Source organism: Sceloporus undulatus, chromosome 5 (genome assembly GCF_019175285.1).
Source record: "Sceloporus undulatus isolate JIND9_A2432 ecotype Alabama chromosome 5, SceUnd_v1.1, whole genome shotgun sequence".
Taxonomy (NCBI): domain Eukaryota; kingdom Metazoa; phylum Chordata; class Lepidosauria; order Squamata; family Phrynosomatidae; genus Sceloporus; species Sceloporus undulatus.
Window position 1 is genome coordinate 34385030 of NC_056526.1, and position 27486 is coordinate 34412515.

At 42.2% G+C, this 27486-nt stretch overlaps 1 protein-coding gene across 3 annotated transcripts in view; it reads right to left on the bottom strand.

Moving 5' to 3' along the window:
* Positions 1–2381: 2381 nt before the first annotated feature.
* The window catches only part of CARD10 (caspase recruitment domain family member 10), a 78981-nt gene continuing 53876 nt past the window's right edge, over positions 2382–27486 (bottom strand). For all 3 annotated transcript variants that reach the window (XM_042470937.1, XM_042470936.1, XM_042470938.1), the window contains exons 14-22: positions 25030–25210; positions 21402–21525; positions 19990–20230; positions 12145–12202; positions 11143–11233; positions 10130–10282; positions 8909–9030; positions 7013–7128; positions 2382–3128 (exon numbers count right to left, since the gene is read on the bottom strand). In XM_042470937.1, coding sequence (XP_042326871.1) covers positions 2921–3128; positions 7013–7128; positions 8909–9030; positions 10130–10282; positions 11143–11233; positions 12145–12202; positions 19990–20230; positions 21402–21525; positions 25030–25210 — 1294 coding nt within the window. In that variant the 3' untranslated portion in view covers positions 2382–2920. The remainder of the gene's footprint in view (positions 3129–7012; positions 7129–8908; positions 9031–10129; positions 10283–11142; positions 11234–12144; positions 12203–19989; positions 20231–21401; positions 21526–25029; positions 25211–27486) is intronic.

Genomic DNA, 27486 nt, shown 5'->3' on the forward strand with positions numbered 1-27486 from the left:
ATACAGAGCTTGGAAAAGTTTCTTTTATAGACTACAGTGAGCCCTCCCCATATGCAGGGGGATCAGTTCCAGACTCCCTCACATATAGGGAAAACCTATATGTGAGGGGAATACCTATGTGACGATCAGGAGCACCTGCTATCAGCTCCGGCTGATACACCAGCTGTGCCCTTTCCTGGAAGTAAAGGACCTAGAAACTGTTGTACATTCACTGGTAACTTCATGACTTGATTTCTGTAATGCGCTCTACATGGGGCTACCCTTGTGCCTAGTCCAGAAACTTCAACTAGTGCAAAATATGGCAGCCAGGCTGGTCTCCGGAAAAACTAGGAGTAACCAAATAACACCCATTCTAAAATATCTTCACTGGCTGCCTATTAGTTTCCAGGCACAGTACAAGGTATTGGTTATAATCTTTAAAGCCCTACATGGCTTGGGTCCAACCTATTTGAGTGATTGCCTGCTCCCATATAATCCGCCCCGCACTCTCAGGTCCTCTGGGAAGAATCTATTGCAGCCTTTTAAAACCAAACTAACTGCTACCTCCCAGAGGGCCTTCTCTGCAATTGCTCCCAAACTATGGAATAGCCTGCCAGAGGAGATCCATCAAATTGCCAGCTTAGACAGCTTTAAAAAAGTTGTCAAGATGGATCTCTTCTAGCAGGCCTTTCCTGAAGAAAAGGGCCAGCCACAGAATGACTGCCCCCCCCCATCATGTATTAGCCCACTGCTCTGTCCTCATTATATTTTTTATTGTTTTTAATTGTTTTTTTAATAGATAAATTAATTGTAACATGTTTAATCCTGTTTAAGAGGGGGAATTTGGGACATAATTTTGTAAATGTGGATATTTTAATATGTTTTGAGCCACTTGTTATACAATTCTAGGAGATAAAGACAAAAAGGAACTTTTTCAAGCTCTGTCTCTAGAATTATAGAATCATAGAATCAGAGTTGGAAGAGACCCCAAGGGCCATTAAATCCAACTCCATATATAGGTACAGTATACACAATCAAAGCACCCCTGACAGATGGCCACCCAGTGTCTGTTTAAAAAACCTCCAAAGAAGGATATTCCACCACACTCTGAGGGAGTATGTTCCACTGTCAAACAGTTCTTAATGTCAGAAAGTTCTTCCTAATGTTTTGGTGGAATCTCTTTTCCTGTAGTATGCATCCATTGTTCTATGTCCTAGTTGCTGGAGTAGTAGAAAAGAAGCTTGCTCCAGCTTCAGTATGACATCCCTTCAAATATTTAAACAGGGCTATCTTATCACCTCTTAACCCTCTCTTCTCTAGGCTATACATATACAGCTCTCTTGCACCTGAGGACAGCAGTTTAGGGTAGGGTTGCCATAATTGTCCACTAAAACCCGGAACAAAATGTAGGACAAATTCTTGACCAAACTGTAGGACAACTGCAGGACAAAAATCAGCCCAAAAAGTAGAACATTTAAGGTCCTCCATTTTTCTACGTTAGTGGACAATTATGGCAACCCTAGTTTAGGGTAAAGCCATAAGACTCACAATGCTTTCTCCTCCCACTCCTACAGCATTTGCCACCTGTGGTAGCTGCCTCACTGTGCCTAATGACCAGGCCAGCCCTACTTGAGTGCTGGTCACAAGGCCACAGTTCTTTCCTTAGAAAAGTATACTTCACTGGCACAGCTTGTGTCTGCTAGCGCAAAACACACAAAGCGAACGGAAGAAACAACACAGATAGGAAAGGCTTACTGGAGGAAGGAGAACAAATTACTGGGCCCCAGTGGTCAAGAAGGGGGCATGGAGTTTATATTGCATATAGTTAGTCTTTGGAACTTGCTTTTCTTCAAAGGCTTCAAAGACAGTAATTTTTTAATCCATTGAGAGCAGAAAAATTGGGCCTCAGAGGGGTATGCAGCAAAATGGCCCCAAGGTATGCACCAAATGTTCAGGGGGTCCACCAGCACAGCTGGCACTCACTTTTCCTGTTCTCAGCTCTGCAGGCCCAGGCAACTGAAGGGAGTAGCACATGAAGCTGGTCTATGTAAAACTCACCTCAAGACTCACAAGAAGAGGGCATCTCATGAGACTTCCAGAATGCTAATCTTGTGGCAACCTAGAAGCAGCCCTCTCATAAGACTTTAGGTGGGCTTTATATAGGCCTGCCTCATACATACCAGCCAATCTTGAGCTGATCTGGTAACAGAGACAGATGTTGTATATAACTGTTTGGAAAACCTGTCAACCCCAGTTGGGTGGCCCAAAATATTTTTTTTTCACCAGGGCCTGAACCTGCTCTTGATAGCCCTGTCTAGGATCAAAAAGAGAGAGGGTGTGAGTCCTCACTTTACACAACACTGGAAGAAGCAACTAGTCATTCATTTTCTTTCTTTGCCCAATTTAATCGACATTTACTAGGTTGGCCTTCTGATAAATAAAAAAATCCATTTATAATTTTACACACAATGAATTGTTCACAACAATAAGGTTGTCTCAGAAGCCCATTACAGTTGCTGAGACGGAGGGGGACAAGTATTGTGTCCACACATGTACATGTATGCAAACATATCTTCCTCTGGCTGCTTCCCCTCCCAATCACATGCACACATTCCTGGTAGAATCTGAACTAATGAAGAAGAAAGAATCACAGAAAAGAATCAGGATTTGGGAGAATGAGGTGGAGGCTGAGGAACTAGGCACTGGCTGATTTGGAAATCAGGAAGAAATGACATGGAGTGACAGTTTTCACAGGGAGATTTCTCCCATTTTCAGACTAAGCAAAGAAATGACTAGACCACAAAGGCACCCAAATGTGCAGGATGTGTGGAGTGAATCTAATGTCCAGGAGAAATCATGGTGGATCATGAAGTCCAAGCCACTGTCCTGCAGAGGCTGCTCTTCTACAGATGTCCCCAAAACATACCAAGGCATAGCAAGATCACACATCATTCTCCTCAGCCCACACTATCCTGGTCTGCTCTTGGAACACCTGAGCCCGCACCACCTTCACCAGCTCCTCTGCACTACCCCAGGCCTGGTGGTCCACCCAGGCCCATGAGCAGGGCAAAGTGTAGAGTACAACCTCAGCCCTCCGGCATTCCTTCAGCAACTCAGAATCACGTCGGCCTGGTTTCCCAAGTAAACTCCTAGGAGGAAAGAAGAGAAGAGGAGAAATGCACCATCAGTATATTCTTCTGGATGCTATGAATAATGCAATAGCAGAGATGGGCTAAGTCAAGCATGTTAGTTTAAGCACTCCGAAGTCTAATGGGCTGATCCCAAGAACTGATGGGCTGCCAAGGAAATGCTTCGGCTGGTGTCTCCATAGCCTGTTGCACTACTGCAACATTACAAATTACACTGTACCTGCTTCGCTAGCAGATGCAAACATTTCAGATTTCTGGCTGAAGGATCTTACATTTTTGACAGCTGAGGACAGACACTGCAATAACCCAAAACAAGGCAGTTGATCTTTAACTCTTGGTGAAACCTGGTGGTCCATGCATATTTGAATAAAGGCTTTAGAGCAATCTTCTATATCTCCAGAAGGGCTAGAAAACAACCTGTCTGAAATCATGGATTATCAATAACAGTCAACTAAATGGACCCCTCAAGCACCTTTCTACATTCCTATGTGACATGTGAGTACAGGCATACCTTAGTTATCAAATCCTCTGACAAAAAAAAATCTCCTTTTTACAAAGTATATTTATGGCTGCCAAGCCCTTCTTTTTCCCCCCTTGTCTTTCAGCCAGCTAGATGTTTTCTAGCAGCATCAACATTAGGAGGATGGTGAAGGAGGGCTGGAGAAACACAGCCTTTCAGTGCTGTTTTGCAGCAGTGTTTCTGCCATAAACAATGCAATAAAACTTCAGCTGGGAAAGAGTGGGATTCTACTTTAGCTGATCCTACCATAGTATCTGCAATATCCTACTGTAGTACTGTTGTATCTGCCTATAAGAGCCAAGGTAAGCAGCAGCTGTCTCCAGCAAAAGTTATCCCCAGCACGTTTTTTAAAAAAGCATAGATCTGTGAATTTGGCCACTAAAATGGAAATCATAAGAAAATGGGAGATAGGTGAAAGAAACATTTCCACAACTTTCTGCATGCCTTTTGTCTTCAAAAGAACTGCTGAGAAAGCAAGGCACATTCTAAGGTTCCAGAATCCATTCTAGAGCTTAGAAAATAATACTTTTTTGGATAAAAACTCCTCTATTCTTGGAGAATTCTAGGAACTGCAGCCTCCAACAATGTAACTTTTCTAAGCTGTGACAATTCATACAGAATGCTACGTAGGTCTTTTGGGTCTTAATATCTTCCTGCATAAAGCAACAATACATCCTTAGAAATACCCTTCCCTGTATTTGTATTTGGATAGGTAAGAATGGGCCAAGTGTCTTCCTGGGAAGCTTGGCTGCTGTTACTTGTCTTCTTTCTAAAAAAACATGGGGTTTGATGACCTCTCTTTGAATACCTGATAGCTTGCCTTATAAATCCAATATTGTGTTTAGTCAGCACTGGCAACCACTGCTGACTAGGAATTGAAGCAAGTGCATAAAAATCCCTTCAGGTGAGTAAGCAGCCTAAAAAGGGTGGTGGGGGGTGGTTTACAATGTCCTGACCCTCCTTTATCACCTCACATAGCCTCTCTACCAGCCACAAAGAAAACACATCACTTCCACCTGAGAGAGTGTGGAAGTCAAGCTGGCTAGAAAAGGCAAAATGGTGCCCTGTTTCTCCTTTGCCAATTCACTAGGTTTCCATGCTGGCTGTGGAAGAAGCAACACCCCTTTCTCCACAGCCACCACAGGAAGAATAGGCTGGAGAAGGAGAAAACAGAGCATGCTGTTTCTCCTTCACTTCCTGCTGTGCTTCTAGCTTACAAAATGTTTTATTTGCTTGCTTTTTACTCAGAAGGGAAGCTTCTCTTGTGAGTATAAAATGCAGGAAAGTTTGTAAAAAGTTCTTTTTTTACCACTTGGTAACCTTTGAAGTGTCAGTAACAAGGCTGTTATAAACAATATATGCCTGGCATTTGCTTGTCTGACATGACCTTGCTTTACCAGTCAATCATTTCTAGTTTCTTTTCTTTTCTTCTTTTTTAAAGGCCTTCTAAGTCTAACACCAGAAAAGGACAAAGGAGAGAAAGAGCAGAATTAGGTTTAAATGACACATCACACTTCTAGAAGCTTTTGAGGAACACAATTTGCCTTTGGAGACAACCAAATTAGAGGGGTGCATGTGTATCTTGAACACCCAGCCAACAGAGTCTTGAACTTTCAGCATGTATTGGGATGGAAGAAGGGGCAGAATGCGAGAGAAGGGAGGCTAAAAGCTATCTTCTCTGGCAGAAGAGAGAAAACTCTCTGATTTCTATGAAACATACGAGCCAGAAAACATATGAAACATGGCTGCTTATTATTGAGCAGGGAAAAGTATGGCCCTTTTTGTGGTCTCGAAGACTACCAGAAATCAAAAAATCCCACAGATGACCTCTTGGGAGTATGGAAGGCATTTCTGTCTTGTTTGGAGGCCTCCAGGGCACCCACATATTTATTAAAAGTATAAAACTTTTCAAGATAATTTTTTACCCCAAAATGACCTCCAGAGAGTATGGAAGCATTTTCCCTTCCCGCATTTTGGGTGCCTCCCAAGTAGGGTTGCCATAATTCTCTACTAAAAACCGGGACAAAATGTAGGACAAAATTGAGACCAAAATAGAGGATAATTGTAGGATAAAATTTACCCCCAAAATGTAGGACATTTAAGAAAAATGGAGGACCTCAAATGTCCTACATTTTTTCTCGGTTTTTAGTAGAGAATTATGGCAACCCTACTCCCAAGTCAATTTATGCCCAGGAGAAGCATTTTGTGAAACAAGAAGTGACTTCTGATAACTTCCTGTTGTTTAAAAAGAACCTTTTCTGGGCCTAAAATACCTCAGGAAGGCCCCCAAAATGGTCAGAATACCCCCCATGTCCTGTAGAGGATATCTGGGGACATTGGAATGCTTCCCCCCCCCCTTTTTTTTTTTTTTCTTTTGTGGAAACAGATGCAATTCTGACTCCTTCATGTCTCCTGGAGAGCTCATATACTCATCACTACCATTCCAAGGTTGCCCACCCTTGTTCTTGAAGGACAATCCTTTCCATATCCAAAATGGAATGGAGAAACTTCAGTATCAGCTAGTCTGTTCCCACTTTCTTCTAGTGACAGAAATGGCTCCCAAAAACAGGTGGCAGCATCCATGTACTGCCAAGCGCACAGTGGTTTCCCTGGACAGTCTTCAAAGGGGGAGCAGCAGAGGCCATATCATTACAGAGAATGATGTGGTACTTTGGGGAACAGATCTATAGTGCTCACAAAAAGGCAGAAAATTGTTATTTATTTTATCTGTCGATGCATTTTGATTGCCAGGATTGAAGTGCTTGAGGAATTTTCTGCCTTGCATGCCAAAATAACTTGGCTGGGTTTGGGTACTGTATACCCTACCATTAGGGAGAGTAATAAGCAGCTGTCCTGAGCAGCAGATTTGGGATGGCACAAAAAAACAGCAAATAGTGGTTATTTAATTTGTTATTGTAGCTTTACTGCCAGAGCTGGGGAGTGGTCCTTGTGATTTTTCCTGCCTCAGGTGCCAAAATAATTTTGCTAGTTTTAAGCAATATTTACCCTCATTTGGCTAAAAGGGTTGGGATGTGTATTTGCACCTCAGATTCTGTCCAAAGAAGCCCCAGCTATGCTGTACTTCAGGTTCAGTAGCATCTGCAGAGATTCAGCTGTAATCCTGCACACATTACCTGGGGGTAAGGCCATTGAACACAGTTGAGTCTTAATTTATAAAACATAGATAGGATTGCACCATAAAAGATGCTACAATCACACCCCTTCATATTCACAGCTTTCCGTGTCCTGCAACCAATGCAATCAGAAATCATTAAGAGAAACAAACAGATCTTCACACAAACTCTGTAAATAAACAGATAACACCCTGTTCAGGCAGCCACTCCCAGCCCAAGTCACTTCATACCTGACTCCCTTGATGTTCTTCTCAGTAACCTCGATGTGGATAACAATGGGGTGTATTTCACTTTTAATTAGATCCCTCACCACCTGGACCTCCAGATCTAGCAGACAGTGTTTATTCTGCAAGGAAATCCAGCAAATCAGATTTACTGATTTAAATGGAAAAGAAATAACCCAGACCTGACAAGCTACATTAAATCAAACCCGACACATTGCAAAATATCATTGCTTTTCCAATAGTAATCCCATTAAAAGATGGGATTTACAACCAACCCTATGAGGAAAAAGAGACAATCAAAAGGCAGGGTCATCTGATATATAAGAGGCTGGGTGTCCAAATGTCTGGGTGGTTGGGAGGAGAAGCCTACAGCCACTTTCAGGGGCACTCTGTCTTCAGGGCTTGACAAGGACAGTAATCCAGCTCACAGACCTACATGACCCCTGTCTTGCAGCTCCTTCAGAAAAGGCAAGAAAGACACCTTAAGATGAAATGATGATTGGGTACATTTGTTTGTAAGACACTATCCTCAATGCACCACTCCACCAAAGATAGATAGATAGATAGATAGATAGATAGATAGATAGATAGATAGGACAGACAGATTCATAGGTCCTAATTCAGTTTGGAAAGACTACTTCTTTGGATGAAAGTTACCAGTATTCTTCAGCCAGCATAGTCAGTGTGGACTCTGAGAGATATAATCAAATAAAGTAATGTCTTCAGCCTCTACTAATGCTACCTTACCCAGTCTGGTATTTTCTTCTCCCTCCCTTCCCTTTGACTGGGAGAAGAGATGAGATGACAACCTGTACATCCATCTCTTTCAACTTCCTACCCAGAGCCTCATAGTCCCTTCTGATATTCTGAAGGCTGTGCCTTGCAGTATCATTGGTTCCCATATGAACCAAAAGAAAAGGGTGATGGTCAGTAGGCTTGACAAGTCTTGTCAGCCTCTCTGTCATATCACGGATCTTTGCCCCAGGGAGACAGCACACCTCTCGAGACATCTTGTCAGGACCATAAACCACTGGTTCAGTGCCTCTCAGCAAGGAGTCCCCCATGACTACCACATGCCTCCTCTGAGGCTTAGCAGCGGGTGTTGCCTTTCGTGGTACTTCCAGGGTCCCCTGCTCTGTCCCTGAAGTCTGTCCCTGCTGCTCTTCCTCATCATCCTTGATAAAAGAGATTGAAATCGATTCTGTAGCTGCAAACTCACAGAATGTTCCCTGGTTTCCCTACTTCTGTGTGTGACACTCCTCCAACTATCTACTTCTGTTGTATGTGAAGATTGCTGATCTTTGTTTTCTCTCACCAGACCAGTTTATACAGGGTTTCCACTAGTTTATTTTCTCTAGGTGTGTTCACTTCAACTTTCATCATCCTACAGTGATTGGCTGTGCTGACAGAGATGATGAAGGCAGTAGTCAGGTGCATCAGGAAGATGGTGGGTTGAGGAATGTTAGTTTATACCATATTCTCCACTTGGTTGATCTCAGATTTGAAAGGAAGCAAGTAAATAAAACACTGTAGCCACTCAGCTCCTTATTACATTTCCCACTTCTGAATAGAGTTTGGAAGAAGGTTACGTTGGTTTGTTGGTTTGTTGGTTGGTTGGTTGGTTGGTTGGTTTACTATGACTCCTAAAATCCTCCCACTTGCATGGTGACTACAGAAAGGATTCTGAAGACTACAGGTATAAGGATTCTGGGGACTATAGTCCCCAAAAATAACTTTTCCAAACTCTCCTTCTTTCACTTCCTCTTCTAAGGGATATGAAGTCATCTTTGATAATTTCTCCTGAATGTGGGTTTTAATTTGGGGTCCTCTGCTACAGCCTATTATTATGCTTTTCTCCAGTCCTCCCTCTGAGTAATGAAACTGCTGGGTTGTACACCTCACCTTTCCAATAGCTTCTTGGATAGCACAGAACCTCCTGGAATCTTTCTGGCTTTGTGAGATCCTGTCAGCATTAGCACTGTTCTTGGAGGAGCCAGTAAAGAGTCTCTGTTCCTCAAGGACATCTATGAAAAGAGGCAACAAGTGTAACCACAAAAGTCAAAACTCTTGGAGGGGAAATGCCACTAAATACGTATTATGTGCAGCAAAATTATCCTGAATGTTAGGGCCAAACACAAAGCCTGGATCCTGCTGTGCATGTCTTATCAGAAGTAAATCTCAGAGAATTCAATAACACTTGTTTCCAATTATGTAAGCAGGGAAATACAGCTTAGGTTTGAACCATATGAACACTTACTATGAGTAATGCCTATTGAACAAATTGGGGTTTACTGACTCTCTGTGTGTGTATGCCTTCAAGTGGCCTACTCCATGTATTTCATAGAGATTATTTACACAAGGAATACTCTGAGGTGGTTTTGCCAGCTCATTCCTCTGAAATATAACCAACAGCACCTGGTATTTGTTGGCAGTCTCCCATCCAAGTACTAATTAGGGCCAACCCTGCTTAGCTTCCAAGATCAGACAAGATCTGGTACCTTTAAGGTACTTAGACTCCCTTATTATAAAATATGTCCTTTATTAGAGGTTCAGAAAGTTTGACTATTATACGACTGGCAGGTGTCCCTTATTATAAGGAATGTTCCCTATTTGGGTGTTGGAAAGATTTACTTTTTACACAGAGTGAACAAGATACCCAAAATCCTGTATTTTTGCCTGTGGGCTCTTCATAAAGATAGAAATATGTGCATTGTATTCTAGAAATTCTACGAATCTAGTACATATGTTTATTTTAAAGCCAGTTAATACATGAGTAAGTTAAGTGAAATCAATAACTTCGTTTAGTATTTAGGCAGAACACAAAACCTGCTAATAACTGTTTCCTGATTGTCAATCCCACATGGCATGGATTTTGACTGTCCTACATTGTTGTTTGAAAATTTGGCAACACGATGTGTCACAGAAAACGAGAATGACAGATGCTTCCCACTGAAGGAGGAAAGCTAATCAAAAATCAGCAGCTCACTTCCAGGAATGACTTTATGATGGACATGCTAACTGGGGGATTCTTATTGAGCTCCAAAACTAGTAAAGACAACTAGTTTTCTTTTCCTGATACTACTATTCCAGGGCCTTCTACAGTCATTCAAGCCTCTAGCTTACCAGCCGGGCACAAACAAAAGTCCTGATGTGAAGGAGGGAGGTCCAAAAGGTTCGTGATGATCCAGGGTGCTAAGCAGCTTGGTGAGATCACAACAGGGCGACGGTTTTGCACCACCACAGGGCGTACTGGACTATAAGGTTTTACTACTCCATCTGTATACAGGAGGCAGAGAACAGTGGTGGCTGATGAGCCAGGCAGAACATAGAATCATAAAATTGGAAGAGACCACAAAGGCCTTCCAATTCAACCTCCTGCCATGCAGAAATACACAACCAAAAAACTCCTAACAGATGACTATCCAATCCCTATTTAAAAACCTCCAAAGAGACTCCACATTCTCCGAGGGAGCGTATTCTACTGTCAAACTGTTCTTACAGTCAGGATGTTCTTCCTAATGTCTGGCTGGAATCTCTTGAATCTATTGCTCTCAGTATCTTAGTGACATGTTTAAACATGGCTATCATGTCACTTCTTAACATTCTCTTCTCCAGGCTAAACATACTCAGCTCCCTAAGAATGTCTCCGCAGCATCAATGAAGAAGAATCCTAGCAACGTCGCATTGTATTGCTGCATAACGGGAATTCAAATCAATGGGATGTGGAAGTCAAATAGGTGCTCTCTGAAGGTCTCATTTTTCTCAGCAGAAGCTGGAGGAGGGGACATCAGAAGCATCACATGTCCTTTGTCCAGAGATGTTCACTAACATCCATTATGAAGGTTTTCTAGAACTTTCACCTCTTTAATCTTTTGTTATTATGTTTTATTCTAGCTAAGATGTTATTTTTATGAAACTGATGTATATACACATCATTTTATTTATATTGGGCATACATTTCCCAGACTCCGACCAGCAGCAACAGCCAGCATGTCCACTGGCCACACTAACTGGAAGATTCTGGGAGCTGTAGTTCAACAAAGTAACACCAAACTCCACTGATATTAACATTAGTATAAATCAAATGAAAGTCTTTCCTTCATTAATAGTGAGAGCAGAGATGGAGGTGGAATTACCTAGGCAAGGATTTGGCCAAGGAGTCTCATTTTGCCCGCCCTGCTGCTTACGTTTCACCAGGTGAAGCTGGTTCAGGGCCCGTTTTTTCACCTAAAAAGAAGCAAAGAAGGGTTCGGGGGGAGGGGGAGGGAAAGAGAAAGGGAGGCATAAGACAAAGAATATATCACTCAGATTCTCACAAAATGATAGCTACAAATTTATTATTCTAAGTCAAAGCAGACACTGCTTTGAGATACAAATTCCCAAGTGAGTTGGGACATTTGGGCAAATTAAGATTTCTTCTTTATCCATTTTTCTTTGTAAAACATCTCAAGATAATAATGGAAAACATCACTTTGCATCTCCAATAAGAGAACAGAGTCCTAAGTAAATGTGATAGTAGTAACAATAGCCACCATTGCTGTGCTACCACACACCGTTTCTGGACATGCACTACACCTCTTCTTGCAACCAATGAGGGCAGATTGTCCAGCCTCTATACTCCTTAGGTCACTCCTTCCCTTCCCCAACCTTCCGCACAGAGTTGTTGTGCAGAATAGAGTGGAAGAGAGCTATGTATGACAATTTGAGCTGACTGGAAGGAAGGAAGGAAAGATGTAAAGACAACAATAAAAAAAGAAATATCACAATAAATATTTACTTCTTTCTTTCCAATCCACATTCCATCATATTTACTTGTCTCTCTGTTGTGCATAATAAAAGCATGATCACAGCAGCTTAACATAACATCAGAAAGTTACATTTTCAAAAGAATTCAACAGTCATTACAATTCATGTTTTAAAATCCTACATATCTGTCTAGCATTTCACAAAATTAAATAAAGACTGAGAATGAACAAACGACTAATTAATCATACTATGGCTGAATCAAGATGAAATCCAAACAGCAGCAAAAATAAAACATTTTATCCAAAAGCTAATGCTGTCCATCGACAAATTCAAAACCTTGCCTGCGTGGTTTCCGAATCTCTCCTCCCCAATCTCTCTCACCTCTGGCTCACCTTAGTCCTGCCTCCTTTCTGCCATGCTTCTGCCTGGATCTTCAAGAGCTGTTGAGCCCTGAAAGGAAGACAACAATTGGATGTGAGTTTACTTGCAGCTGGGACTAAGATAAAAGCAGTAAAGTGCAGATAACCATTCTCAACAAGCGCACAACAGCACTCAGATACATAGCATGGCCAGAGGGATTCTGGGAATTATGGTCCAAAAAGTAATGTTTCTGAGACCAGCTCAAATATTATAATAATAATAATAATGATGATGATGATGATGATGATGATGATGATATTTATATGCCGCCTTTCCCAAAAGATCAAGGCGGCTCATAATATTAGGTAAAACACAACATTCAATTAAAATACATCCCGTTAATTACCTCCCCTCCAACCTTACCACACTAAAATATTATTAAACAATCAACAATTAAAATTGAAACAATTAAACATTTAAAACAGATTAATAGTCAAACCAGTCGGAGGCAAAGGCAAAGGCAAAGGGCATAGGAATGGGCAGTTTGGATGTTCTTTGTGATGGTCTGTATCCATGGAAGACCAGGTGGATCATTCAGGGAAGGCCTGTCGGAAGAGATCTGTCTTGACAGCCTTTTTGAAACTGTCAAGATTCGTGATGTTCCAGTTATCCTCCAACAGGCCATTCCATAATTTGGGAGTGGCCAATGAGAAGGCCCTCTGGGTAACTGTCATCAACCTGGTCTTTGTTGGCTGAAGAAGGTTTTTCCCAGAGGACCTCTGTGTGCAGGGTGGATTGTATAGAAGGAGGCAATCCCACAAATAGGTTGGACCCAAGCCATGTAGGGTTTTAAAGGTCATAACCAACAGGGTTGGCTCTAGGTATTTGGCCACCCTAGGCAAGAAATATTTTGGCACCCGCTGTCGCCTCTCATAATTATTTTCACCCCTTGCACAAAGGGTAAGGCGGGTGGGCGGCGAGAAAGGAGGGGGCTGTTGACTTTGAGGTTTCATTCAAGCCACATGCGGAAGGCAGATGATGTATCATGTGACCATACCATGGATACAGGGGGGCGCATATTTATGTTTTGGCCATTGTACAAAGAAACTGTCATACGGTAGCTTGCTTTTACGTCGCTTGCTGTAATAAGTTTTCAGTTTAATATTGTTCATTTACGCAATAGCTCTCTCGATTATGTTGCTCAAAAATGGGAGGTGTGAGACTGGTCTGTAACTGTTCATGTCCAGGGGGTCTAAGGAAGGTTTCTTCAGGAGTGGTCACATTACCACTTCATTTAGGCAAGATGGTAATTGATCATCCCTTACTGATGACACATTTTAGATAATTTATTATGCCATCTCCTCCCTGGACAACAACCATGAGGGGCAAGGATCGAGAGAGCACGTTGTCTTCTTCACACTACCAAGGAGTTTGTCCACATCCTTGGTACTTACAGACTTGAACTGATTCAGTTTAGCCTCATTCACAGAGTTGCTGGACACCTCATTGGTCTGTTATAATACCAGCATTCAAGTCAGTTCTTATGAAATGTGCTGTCCACATGGTCCTTTTAGCAAGCAAAGCCTACTGAGTTTTTTCTCATCCTCAGCAATCTAGCATCAGTTCCCATTTCTCACAGGGAGACGCAAAAACATGGGTACACACAGCACATCTTTGTGAAGGAATGAAGAACCTTTGCATGCCCCCTCCCATCAGCTGCTGCCACAATGACTAATGGTAAGGAATTGTGGGAATTACAGACAAAAATATCTGCAGTAGAGATTAGACTATTCAGTATGACAGGCAGATAATGGGGTAGGTTTGGCCATCACTGTAATAATTTCCCAAAATAGTCAGCAATCTAAGATACAGTGGATGAACACACTTGGAAACACTGCTGTGGTAAGTGGTCAGCCTGACTGCATGCCCTCCTTGGTGCTCCAAGTTTCTTGATGGAAGGTTTTTGGTTTTGCAAAATTTAATGACAGCCCCTGAAGACCAAGCCCACTCCAATTTGCACAGTTCCACCCCTTCAGCTGCAGAAACACTGACAATGAAGCCTAGCGCAATCCGCATAGTTTCAGATGCAGAACATCACTTTGCATTCTGTTTCTTGCTCACAATAGAATAGGGATGAGCAACTCCAAGCCTCGTAACCAAATTTGATCTTTTTAGTCTGATCCTCTGGAGTTTCCCAATTAGCCATGACACTTTTACTGTGACACCACTAACTTCCCCATTTTTGTACATGTCTTCCCCATTCTAAAAAGCTAAAATGCCTCTCTTAAGGCTAACTGGCAATAAGAGCTTTAAACTAAAATAAATTGGCATGATTAATCCCACCCAACTGCCTTTGGTTTCAGTCAGCACTGGAACTCACCACCACCACCACCACCACCCCCCCCATACACACACACACAGGTGTCCTACGGGTGAAAGATGTGACAGAATGTGACATGGACTTCCATTAAAGGCTGTTACTGACTAAAGCAAGGATGGGGAACTAGCAGACCTCCAGATGTTTTGGGACTCCGGCTCCCAGTAATCTGCAAGAAAAAACGTACACTCCCTTTGTGTTTCAAATGGTGTTCATATCGGTTGCCTCAGGAACTGTTTTTGAAGGAGAGGATGACAGGGGAACGCCTCTTCTACAACACTGCCTACCAACTGCAATTTTTATAAGTATTTATAATAAAAATTGTAAAAATAATAATTCAGCTTCTTTTCTTTTCAAGTGTTGCCTGATTAAATTGCAGATGCCTTTTTGGTCTATTGAAGAGGGCTCTGAATTATTAATTTAAATGATTAAAGGCCACAGCCTAAGCTTTTAAGTACAAAATTACTGACTTTCACTCTGTTCCAAATACTTTATGTCAAGGAGTATGAAAATGTGTGGTCCTCCAGATGCTCTTGGACTGCAGCTTCTATGAGCCCTAAGTAACGTAGCAGTGAGGGATTATGAGAGTTTCCATCCAGCAATGTCAGGAAGGCCACCCATTCTCCATCCCTGGCTTTACAAAATTCTCATGCCAGTCATCCCAAACCCACTGGCAACTTCCAGATTAGGCTACTCTAATGAGGTCTAGGTGGAGCGGCCCTTAAACATGACTTGGAAGCTACAGCTAGTACAAAATGAAACAGATAGACTGTTGACTGAACAGAAAGAACACAAAGATATCATAGAGCTCTAGTCTTAAAAGAACTATATTGGCTGCCAAGTATGCTTCTGGTCTGAATTCAAGGTGCTGTCAATGATCCTCAAGGCTCTAAATAGAGATAACACCTCTGCCTATACGGAACTGCTCAGAGACTGAAGTCTGGAGGACAGACTCTGTGTCCCACAATGAGGGCAATACACAGTGGGAAGATGTGGGAGAAGGTCTTCTCTATTATAGCATCCCCCACTGCCAGAGGCACAACTAGTGCCAGTGTTGGTATCATTCCAGCACAAAGTAAAAACATGTTATGGGGGAGTGAGTTATTAAAATCTTTGGGGCCTAATTGGTATATCTTGAATCTGCATATGTCTTTTGGCTTTAAATTGTTTTAAACCTATTCAGCTAAGTTTTAACCATCTTGTTCTAATTTCTCAATTTATGTAATATGCTTTTATACTGTAAACCACTTTCAATACCACATTGAAAGATAGGTGGGAATTAAATTAAACATTTTTAATAGTACTGTTTTATATTGTTTAAATTAGTCAAACTCATTTTAGTATACACTGCCCTGTATGTATAGGAATGAAGTATAAATATTTTAATTAATAAATAAAACAGTATTAGAGATAAGCGCAGTGAATAAAGACCAAGGTCAGTCTTCTGGATATTCGCACCCAAACAGAAATTTGAGCCTGGGGCTGTGAAAACCTACTCCATCCATTGGGCAACAGTGACTAATTCCTTGCAGATATCAGGCTGTCTGTCCAACAGAAGCACCTCATGTGTCATTGTCTAACCCAGTAGCATCCAAATACTGTTGTTGTTCTTTTTTACTTCTGGGAACTGTGGACCAAAAACATAATTTTCCTATGCTCTCAGCTTTCTAAAACCTACATTTATTTATTCAGAATGGTGCATACCCACCCTCCTCAGGGGAAGAAAAAAAAATCCAATAGAAATGTAATTGAGGCATCCGAGAACCAAATAAAACTCAATTAGTACTCTAAAACCCAAGTCTGTCTAAAATTAATCCAATAAATTACATAAATATTACAAAATAGTCTTTAAAACTCTGTTTAAATAAGGATGTTTTGCAGAATCATGCAGACGCAATGCTGGCCAAATCCTCCCTGGGCAGAATGTTCCATAAGACCTGATGCATATTCCGACTGTTTGCATTTCTTAAATTGATGGCATTGAGCAGGGATTTTCCAAATGAACATAATTGGGGAAGGGAGTGCTCTTTAAAATTCACACCTAAAACAGAAAAAGAATTGTTTTCCTGTCCAGACACCTGGATATCATAGTGGCGTTTTGGCCCTCCAGATGGTTTGAAAGTTAATCATTAATACATTACCCACCATCCCACACATTACCACTAGCCATGCTGTTGAGGGCTTGGGGTGTGTGTGTGAAAAACAAAACATTTGGATGGCCAAAAGTCCCTCATTCTGGTTCTATGAAATAAAAACCAACTTATATTTCTACTTTAAAAAAAAAGATATAGACAAGTTGGAGCTGGTTCAGAGAAGAAAACAAGAATGATGAGAGGTGTGGAGAATAAAACATACAAAAGGAGGCTGAAGGAAGGTTCATGCTAATAAGAGAGGAGGAAAGGGGACACATTACACTCTTTGAAGTTTATCGCACCGGCTTGTGGGCCGTTCTCAGAACGGAACGGAAGGAGCAGGAACGAGGGCGGAACGGTAGGGGACAGATTTACCACACACTCCAGTCCCCTCACTTCTGTTCCCCTCTCTTCTGTTCCCATTCGTTCCAGAGGGAACGCTTTTTGAGAACTGTTCTGAACAGTTCTCAAAAATTGCCCCCTCTGGAACGGATTGAGAATGGAAGAGAGGGGAATGGAACGAATGAGGGACTGTGTGTGTGCAGTAAAATCCATCCCCCCCGTTCCGCACTCGTTCCTGCTCCTTCTGTTCCGTTCTGAGAACGGACCCAGGAGGACCGGTGGGGTAAGCTTCTTTCAGTGCTAAGCTGTCACAAAGAGGAGGGTACACATTTGTTCCGCTGGCCCCAGAGAATAAAATAATAATATAATAATAATAATAATAATAATAATAAATATATCCTGCTTCTCCAAACGATCGAAGTGGCTTACACAAAATCCATAAAATATAATAACAGCATGTCATTATATCCCAAACCCTCCCTAAGCCTCCCATCCACAATAAAATACAATTAAATTATGGGACAGTTATAAAACCATTAAAAAAGCAGGGAGAGGCAGTTAGGGCAATTGTCAAAGGAATAAATGCAAGGTTACTGGGAGTTCATCTTAATCAGGAAAGACCTGCTGAAAGAGATATGTCTTGACTGCCTTTTTGAAAATCAAGACTGGTAATACTCAAATATCTTCCAGCAGGCTATTCCAAATTTGGAACAGTAGGACTGGGTCATGGTTTTAAGTTACAGGAGGGCAGATTTTGATTGAACATTAGAAGGAATTCTTGACAGTAAGAGTGGTCACACAATGGAAACCAATTACCTAGACAGGGGCTCCTTCTGTGGGCATCTTCAAAATAAGGCTAGACAGCTACCTGCGGGAAATTCTCAAGCTGTTTTTTTCTGCATTGAACTGGGAATCAACACACATGGCCTATGGGGGCCCTTCCACCTAATGATTCTATGATAGTACCTTTAAGTCTATTCAGTTGCTGCAGTTACCAGAAGCCAAAGAAAGGGTGTTTAAGAATTACACTAGGCCAAACTTTTGTCTATCTAGTCAAGCACTGTCCACTTTAAGGGCAACAGAGCTCCACATCACCAGTTACTTGACCTGTTCAAACTGGAGATGTCAAGGACTGAACTCTGAATCTTTGAGAACAAACCACAAGTAGGGAAGGGCGATTTCCATCCAGCTTGAAATTGGCCATGGTAAAACCGCTGCTAAAAAAGCCCTCCCTAGACCGCCTGATTTCGAGTAATTATCGGCCTGTTCACTGCTCCCTTTTTGTTGGGAAAGGTGATCAAGAGGGCGGTTGCCTTCCAACTTCAATCGGTCTTGGATGATACAGATTTTCTAGACCCATTTAAAAACTGGCTTCTGGGCGGGCTTATGGAGTTGAGACTGCCATGGTCGCCCTGGTTGATGATCTCGTCTGGGGCATGGACAGGGTAGCGTGTCCCTGTTAGTGCTCTTAAGACTCTCAGCGGCTTTCGATACCATTGACCATGGTATCCTTCTGGAACGCCTGAGGAAGTTGGGTTTTGGGGGCACTGCGCTCCAGTGGTTCCTTCCTACCTCTCAGGTTACACTCCAGATGGTGCAGCTGGGATGTGTGTCTCCGATAAGAGGGTGCTTACATCGGGTGCCCCTCAAGGAGCATTCTGTCCCCCATGCTATTAACATATACATGAAACCACTGGGAGAGATCATCGGAGACACGGGGTGCGGTGTTACAGTAGCTGATGACACCCAAATATGTTTCTCTGTGTCTCCAACTGATGCAGTGACCAGGGATGGCATCTCTCCTCTAGATCCTGTCGTGAGTCAGTAATGGGCTGAATGAAGGAAAACAGACTCACTTGAATCCAGAGAAAACGGAAGTACTCATGATAGGCTCCCCTGGCCCGGGATGGAGATTGTCCATCTGTCCTGAATGGGGTCACGCTTCCCCTGAAGGACCAGTTCGCAGTCTGGGGGTGCTTCTGGACTCGTGCTCCACCTCATCTCAGGTGGATGCAACATTCAGGAGCACTGTTATCAGCTTCGGCTGATACGCAGCTGCGACCCTTCCTGGGCCGGACCTTGAAAGGTGGTACAAGCTCTGGTGACTCTCGGTTGGATTTCTGTAATGCGCTCTACATGGCAACCCTTGTACCAAACCCGAAGCTTCATTAGTGCAGAATATGGCAGTTAGGTTAGTCAATGGGTGCTCCAGGACTAGCCACATAACACCTATTCGCAAGATCTTCATTGCTGCCCATTCGCTCCAAGCCCAATACAAGGTGTTGGTTATTACCTATAAAGCCCTAAATGGCTTGGGCCCAGGGTACTTGGAGGACTGCCTCTCCCCATATGAATCCGCCCGCGCTCTCTCAGATCGGCCGGGAAGCAATTGTGGAGGTTCCTGATACGAAGTACACACGTGACTGCACAGAGGGCATTTTCCAACTCGGCCCCACAGCTTGGAACTCTCTCTCGGCGAGCTCCGTCGGTTACTCCCTGACCTGTTCAGGAAGAAGCTGAAGACCTTCCTCTCCAACAGGCCTCCCTAGGCATTGTGATATCTGCTCTCTCCCCGTTACACTAGCATCTTAAGCTAGTTATGTGTGTGGTTTTTAATGTTGAATTTTTATCTTGTTTTTAAAAATTTGATGTATTTGTTATGAGATTATAATGTAGATACTGTTGTAATTGTACATTGTTAGTACTCTTGTTGTAACCCGCTTTGATCTTCTTGGAAAAGCGTGCTATAAAAAACAATATTATTATTATTATGTATAATTATTAGTACAAGAGGTGAGCCTTCCCTGATGAAATGCAGGGAATTACTCTTTTCTTGTCATAGAATTTAGAAACACTGTTTAAGGGAGGGGGCGTACTACAATTTCCACAATTCTCCCAGTCAGCATGGCCAGTCCTGGGAGCTGTAGTGCAAAATGACAAATTTTCCGTCCTTATCAGACTCTAAAGGCTAACTGGCATACAAGAAAAGTTTTCACTTCCAACACCAACACCCAAACCTTCTGTACCTGCTGTAATTAGGTATTATGCCTTTATCCAAGTCCTGGAGAGTGAAAGGGTCCACTCGAGCACAATACCATTCCAGCCGTCCCTTGTGCAAGGTGTCAGTGATGTGCAGGATTTCACGGCACTTCACACACAGTGCATAAGGGTCCGCAAGCTCCAGGAGGTTCAGGTTGGCCCGCACATAGAAGGAGTCACCAGGAACCTTCTGCCCAGCATCTAGGGCTTCCTTGAGAGGCTGGTATCCTAACAAGGAGAGAAGGCAAGGAAAAAAGGCCCTGATTGATAAGAACAGAGATCTGCCTAGTCCAGCATCCTATGTTCCATGATAGCCAATTGCACAACTCTAAGGAAGAAAGACATCAGAGCAAGAATCCTCTTTTCCAAGTCTGAGGGTGTGCAGAATATCCACATTTATTTTAAACACCGTGGTAAAAGGTCTCTTAATACGCTGAAATTTGCACCAAAAACTTCTCACAATATGATACACCATTGAAAAAATGCACAAGAACTGTCATCATCTCACCCAGCAGGGAGAAAACTCCTTGCTGTTTTCAATGGGACCCAAGGTTCCACAATTAGGACAATACTGTACATTGTGAAAAGGCTTTCTTAAGCAGCCTTCCTCAGCAATGACTCCTCCAGAGGTGATGGATCACAACTCTAACCATCCCCACCCAACACAGCCATGGTGATGAGAGTTATAATCACCCATATCTGGAGGACATCAAGTTGGGAAAGACTGCTCTAGGGCCCTTGAAGTAGGACTCTCCACATAAACTGACAGCAGTCTGAAAACCTGCCAGGATGGATAGAGAGACTTACATTGAGCATGCTATTTCAAAGGAAGCACAAGCATCCTGAAACTGGAACCCAAACTGCTCTGCAGGTAGTTACACTTATTACCTGCTTCTAAGACTACAGGGAAGTTTGGTGCATAAGGTAGCCAGATTTGGGCAACTTCTAGTTTAGAGGCATTGGTTAAGATTAGGGGTTCAAACATTTCAAGGATAATATATAGCAGTCAAGCCATAGAGCAGTTAAAAGGGGTACAGATGATAACAGGAATTTTTTCCAAGTTATCACCAGCAACATATATGGCACTCTAAATATAAATCTCTATAGCATGTGCATATTTTCCACAATCCATTTTGCTTTGTGTAGGATGAGACAGAAAATGGCACCACACAGCATGCTGTGGTGAAGCCTCACTACGTATGGACTCAGGATTTCAAGATATTATTCTGCCATCATAGGGACTAGAAAATTTGGGGGGGTTTCAAAATCAAATCTGAAAGATACAGACTTCTAACCCAGATGTTCAGTTCACAGACATGTAGAATACATATTGTCTTTGCTGTCCAAATGAATTAAGGATAAACAGTCACACATAACATGTGCTCTTAAAGCAACTTACCTGTTCTATCCTGTAGGAAGAGGAGAGAAGACGGGTCATCCCAGTGCAACAGACTCAGGTAAGCTACCTCCCGGGTGCAGTTCTCAAGGGAGAGCACCTCCCCATTTAACTGTGTCCCCCTAATCTGCCACAGAATCACAGAAAGAAAGGAAACGTTGATCAAACATCAAAAGCTTCATAATAATATTTCTGGACTACAAAGCAATGTGCTGGTGCTGCATTCCACCTTCTCCCCTTTCTCCACCCCAGCCATCTCACTGTGTATTCAACTGTACCAGTTCAACAGCACTTTAACTTTTCTGGTTCTGTCCAACAGAATCCTGGGATATATAGTTTGATGGAATACTTAGAATTGTTTGTAAATAGGCATTATTTGTCTCTAGCAGAGAATTCTAACCCTCTTACCAAAATCCCAGGACTCTGTAGCATGGAGCCATAGCAATTAAAGTGGTATCAAGATGCTAGGTTTAAATACCCTGAAGGCAACAGATTCCATCTGATATAGAAAGAAGAGTCAGCACTTGTTAGCACTTGGATGGGAAGCTGTCAAGAAATACCAGGTGCTATAGGCTATATTTCATAGGACAGCAACGGCAAACCACCTCTGAGTATTTCTTGTCGAAGAAAACCTTATGAAATTCACAAGGTCAGCCTAAGTCAACAGGCGACTGGAAGGCACATACATGTACTCAAAGCACAACAGTTATGTGATGTGGTTACTCACATGAACAATACAAGAAACAAAAGAAGACAAATGGAAATAAAGAGGTTTTCTGAGATAGGAGCTGTTTTAAAAAAACAGATTGCTGCTGGGTTTTTAGATCGTTCTCTGAAGGAGAGGTAGGCTGCTTGTGAACTTCTAAGACAGAGAATTCCTTCAGAACTACCAAAAAGCCCAGGCCTCTGTCTAGAAGAAACTATTTCACTCTATGCATGGACATGCCCATGTCAGTAAAGGTGCATGTGACACAATATGCAGATTAAGAAAGAGAGCATGCTTGCTTGTACAGGCTACACAAATCACAGCCCACAAGGGCAGTAACACTGAATGGCTAAAGTCTAAAGGCTATAACCCACAGTTTCCTCAAGATGATGGTAGTCAGTAGCTGATACATATTATATTTAAGTATCTGCAGAAGTGCTGGCTTTGAAAGTCAATAAAAAGAAGCAGCTCCTTCACAGCTGCTTCTTTTTATTGACTTTCCTATGGGGATAAGAGACTGAGCTAAGACTCAGGAAGTCCCTGCTTCATATCTTGACTCTGCCATGAATTCACTACAGGGCCTGAAGGCAAGCCCTTCTATGAGTTTTCTTTCTGAAAAAAGGGCAGAGGATAGAATACTTGGCCTAAGGGCTAGGCAGAGCGAGACATTTCAGGCAGAAAATACTGTGGGACAAAGAAAGGCTAAAGCTTTATACTCCATCCAACCTGCTCTATATCCCCCTAAGCTACCCAGTGCCCTGGGACACAGTGGAAAATGCTGTCTTGACAACAAAATTATCAGCTACAATTCTACACAGTTTTTTTATAAATAGAATGGAAAAGCAGCCATATTGCCTTTTGTCTTTGACAGCAAAATGTTTTGGCCCAGAGCTGCATGACCTATATATTACAAAGCAATTAGAAGAATCAGAATTTGCAGCATTATTTTTAAACAGTATAGAATCATAGAGTTGGAAGAGACCACAAGGGCCATCCAGTCCAACCCCCTGCCAAATTAGTTGACCGTAACATTTTGGGAGTGGCTTCTTCTCAATATAAATTACAGGCAAATTTTAATATGTGTTGCCCCAATTTATAACATTTCAAATATACAATGTTTCTTCATAAATAAATAAATGAGTATCACCCACAATACATAGAGGAAGAAAGCAACTGTAGTCTTAAGATTGCTGGGAGGAAGGGATTTCCTTTGCTTGCTTAAACTGAGGAGCATGAGAGGGAAGAAGAAACTTTAATGTCAGAAAAGCATCTCCTGGCCTGCCTTAAAAGCATATGTAAGAGGGTGATGAAAAAACCTGAATCTTGCAGTTTTGGTGCAGCTGGAAAGAGTTTCCTTTGCTTGCTTTGGTGGGGATGAATAACTGGAATCTTATCATCTTGGAAGGGGCTTCTCTAGCCTGGAAAAAATAGGGTCTGAAGTTTTATGCTTTAAACCTCTTTAAAATTTGTGGCACGTTAAGTAAAAACACGAACTTTGTGGCTACTTCAGCTCCATAGGAATGCATCCCTTTGGTCTCCAATGATTTCCTAAGAAACTTACTCCCCCCCCCCCCCTTTATTTCAGTCTCAATTTAAATCACCTGTTCAGCAACCAACCATAATGTAAATCAAGATTTGCTTGTACTTCCTGGTCCTGATAAGGATTATGAATAAATTTATGTCAAATGCTTCAACATAGAGTAAGCAAGCTCCAGTAATCTGAGGGCTAATTTTCCATATAGAAGACCCCCTTCACATTTTGGAGGGATGGAACTTTTTAAAACTTTAGTAAGAAATGGAGTCCTTTGCAAATTGTTTGAAAAGAGAATTGCTCTAAAATTATTGGATGGAGCCAGGGGTATAGAAAAAAATGCAGATAACACAAAAGCAGTCTTGTGGGCTGCATGTGGCAGCCACATGATTCCAACCCCATAGACTAGGGTCCCATGGAAGGGCATTCCAGAGGGTGGGAACAGCCACCCAGAAGATTTTCTCCTGTTTTCACCAAGCAAACTTGTGATGGTGGCAGGACTAAGAGAAAGCATTCCTTTGATGATCTTAAAGCTCTGACAGGTTCATACGGGATTTCAATCTGGAACCAAGACATACAGGCTTTAGAGGTCATGACCTGCACTTCGAATTATACCCGGAAGCAAACCAGTTGTCAGTGAAGCAGTTTTAACAAGGGAATTATATGCTCCCATCCATGTATATTCCACATCTCCACTCTTTTATACTTAAAAATACAAAAACAAAATTGGGCATATCGGGCCATAAAGTGGGGGAAAAACCCTATCAAAATCTACAGTTAGGTAGTAACATTATTAGAGGCAACCAAAACACCTCATAAGTATGCAACCATTTGAGTTCTCCAGAAATTTTCACCAGGCTAGATGGCACAAAAATTAAGAGACTGGAGAGAGGGGAAGAAATATTGAAGTCCCAAAATTCAGCCAGACCTCATGGCTACATCTTGACTAATTATAGTATTTTCCTGTTTCTTCCCCCATTTTTGTGACCTTGGGCATGTCACTCTCAGCCTCAGATGATACAATGGCAAACCCCCTCCAAAGAAACTTGCCACGAAAACTCCATGATAGGGTCAACTTTAGGGTTGCTGGAAGTCGAAAATGATTTGAAGACATATAAAACCAACAAAAGCAGACAAAGAGTTCTGAAGACTTTGAAAGCATTCCCACCTTTATGACATATGATTGGGTCCTAATAAAGTGCACCTTTGCAATGTATAACACATCCACTATGTATCAGCTGGCTTTCCATATATTTGAACTCTGTGTAGGGTGTGCTCCCCAAACCACTGAGAAGGAATACAAAAACACCACCCTCTGGTTGATTAATGTAGCTTTCACCTTCCATATCAAACTCTTCCTGTTCAAAGGGTTAATCATGACTCATTCTTCATACCTCTAGGAGTCGGCATCCCTCTCGAAGTCCTACCCTCTCAGCTTCTGAACCTGGCCTCACCCACTGTACGTAAATCCCAGTTCTGTTTCCTCCAAGGATGGAGATGTCTCCCGCAAGGCCTCTGATCTGAGGTGCTGGAATGGTCAAGGGGGGTGTGCTAGACAAATGCACCACAACAGATCTGGTTGGAGAAGGAAGGAAGGAAGTGAGTTCACCTCTGGCATTTCTAAAAGAAATACCAATAATCTGATCCAGGAAGCCCCATAAATTATTGTGAAAATGTTTTTTTGCAGTGGCAGCTGGTGGCTCACATGTCAGTGGGCAGTGAATCAGCTCTGGGTTTTAGTTTGAACTTCAAGAGTTATCCAAGGTGCTAGACCTAGCTTGGGGTAGGGTTCAGACAAAAACTCAGAATAGCTTCACTGCCTTGCTGACATGGAAGTTGTCACTGAGGGGCTTCTTGTTTCAAATTCCAGAATCTCCCCAGGCAGCATGGGCACTGTTCATATTTAATTTGTAAACCAGCTTGAGTCCTAATTCTGAGAGAAAGGCAGGATATAAATAAATATAATAATAACAATAACAAGCTGGAGATTCCGGAAGCAGTAATCAAAAAGATTAACTTCCCCAAGCTCTGGTGGAGGATAGCATTGAGTCTGTCTTGCAAATGGAATACTGCTGTTCCTATCATTGACTAATCCAAGCACAGGTAGTTGTTACAATGTTGGATTTGGAATTAGGAAGGCCCAGGTCCAAATCCCTACTTGGCCATGGGGATCACTAGCTGACCTTCAGCCAGTCACTACGTTTCAACCAAACTTATCTCATAGAATCACTATCACAGGAACGTAGCCAAATGTTTGGGGAAGGGGGGATTGGGCCCGGTGGCGCATGCACGCCACGGGCGCACACCATTCATTGTATTCCAGGGCAGCTGGAATAAATTAACAGAAGAGGGGTCTGGATCTCATGGACTCCCCCCCCCCCCCCGGCTACGTCACTGACTGTCAGGATGTGAAAGGTATCTGGGAGTCCAAGTAGACCACAAACTGAACATGAGTCAACAGTGTGATGCGACAGCTAACAAGGCCAATGCGATTTTAGACTGCATCAATAGACATGTAGTGTCTAGATCAAGGGAAGTAATAGTGCCACTCTATTCTGCTCTAGTCAGGCCCCACCTGGAATATTGCGTCCAGTTCTGGGCACCACAGTTTAAAAAGGATGTTGAAAAACTGGAGCGTGTCCAAAGGAGGGCGACTAAAATGGTGAAAGGTCTGGAAACCATGTCCTATGAGGAACAACTTAGGGAGCTGGGGATGTTTAGCCTGGAGAAGAGAAGGTTAAGAGGTGATATGATAGCCCTGTTTAAATATTTGAAGGGATGTCATATTGAGGAGGGAGCTGACTTGTTTTCTGATGCTCCAGAGAATAGGACCCGGAACAATGGATGCAAGCTCCAGGAAAAGAGATTCCACCTCAACATTAGGAAGAGCTTCCTGACAGTAAGGGCTGTTCAACAGTAGAAAACACTCCCTCGGAGTGTAGTGGAGTCTCTTTCCTTAGAGGTCTTTAAACAAAGGCTGGATGGCCATCTGTTGGGGATGCTTTGATTGAGATGTCCTGCATGGCAGGGGGTTGGACTGGATGGCCCTTGCAGTCTCTTCCAACTCTATGATTCTATGATATAAAAAGAGAGGAAAGTGCTACTCTTTGAAGGAAAGGTGGTTTACTTCAATTTCAATTGATATTTGCATTTCCATTTTATGTAAACTGCCCTAGGCACTTTTTTATTGAAGGGGTCTATAAAATGTAATAAATAAGTCATATAGCCCCAAATGGAAAAAAAATATAGAATGAGTTACTCAGTTATAACCACTTCATACTACTTTAACTGTAATCATTGCTCTTTCCTACAAAATCCTAAATGGCTCTTCTCTCAGTCCCAACAAGTACAACTGGTGGGAAAATGGGAGAAAACTTTCTTGGGGTTACACCCCAGTTCTGAAACTACTTTCCTAGAGAAACTAGATTGGCCCCCATCACAGTGTCTGACTAATGGAAGAAGAAGACTGTTTTGTTTCAATAGACCTTGGTGTACTGATTACTTATGGAGAAAGTGTTTTCAATAATAATGTCTGCTTGTTGCTTTTCCAGTGGATATCCTTTTAAAAGTATTTTTGACTCTATTGGTAGTTCAATTAAATTTTAAATTTTGTTTATTTTAATGATGTGAACTTTTCATCACTGTCATTCAACAAGTACTTAGCCTCACCACCCGATGGCGCTGCTGTTACAAAAGAGTTTTACCATTGTGCAGTACATTCTTTTAGAAGCCTACTGTCAAAGTTTCAGTCAATTCCCTTCATTTGTTTTGTTTTGGTAGCCTTTGGAAGCGAGCATGTCGGTCGGTTTTACAAAAATGGAAAAAGAGAAGTATCGTTCAGTGATTCGATT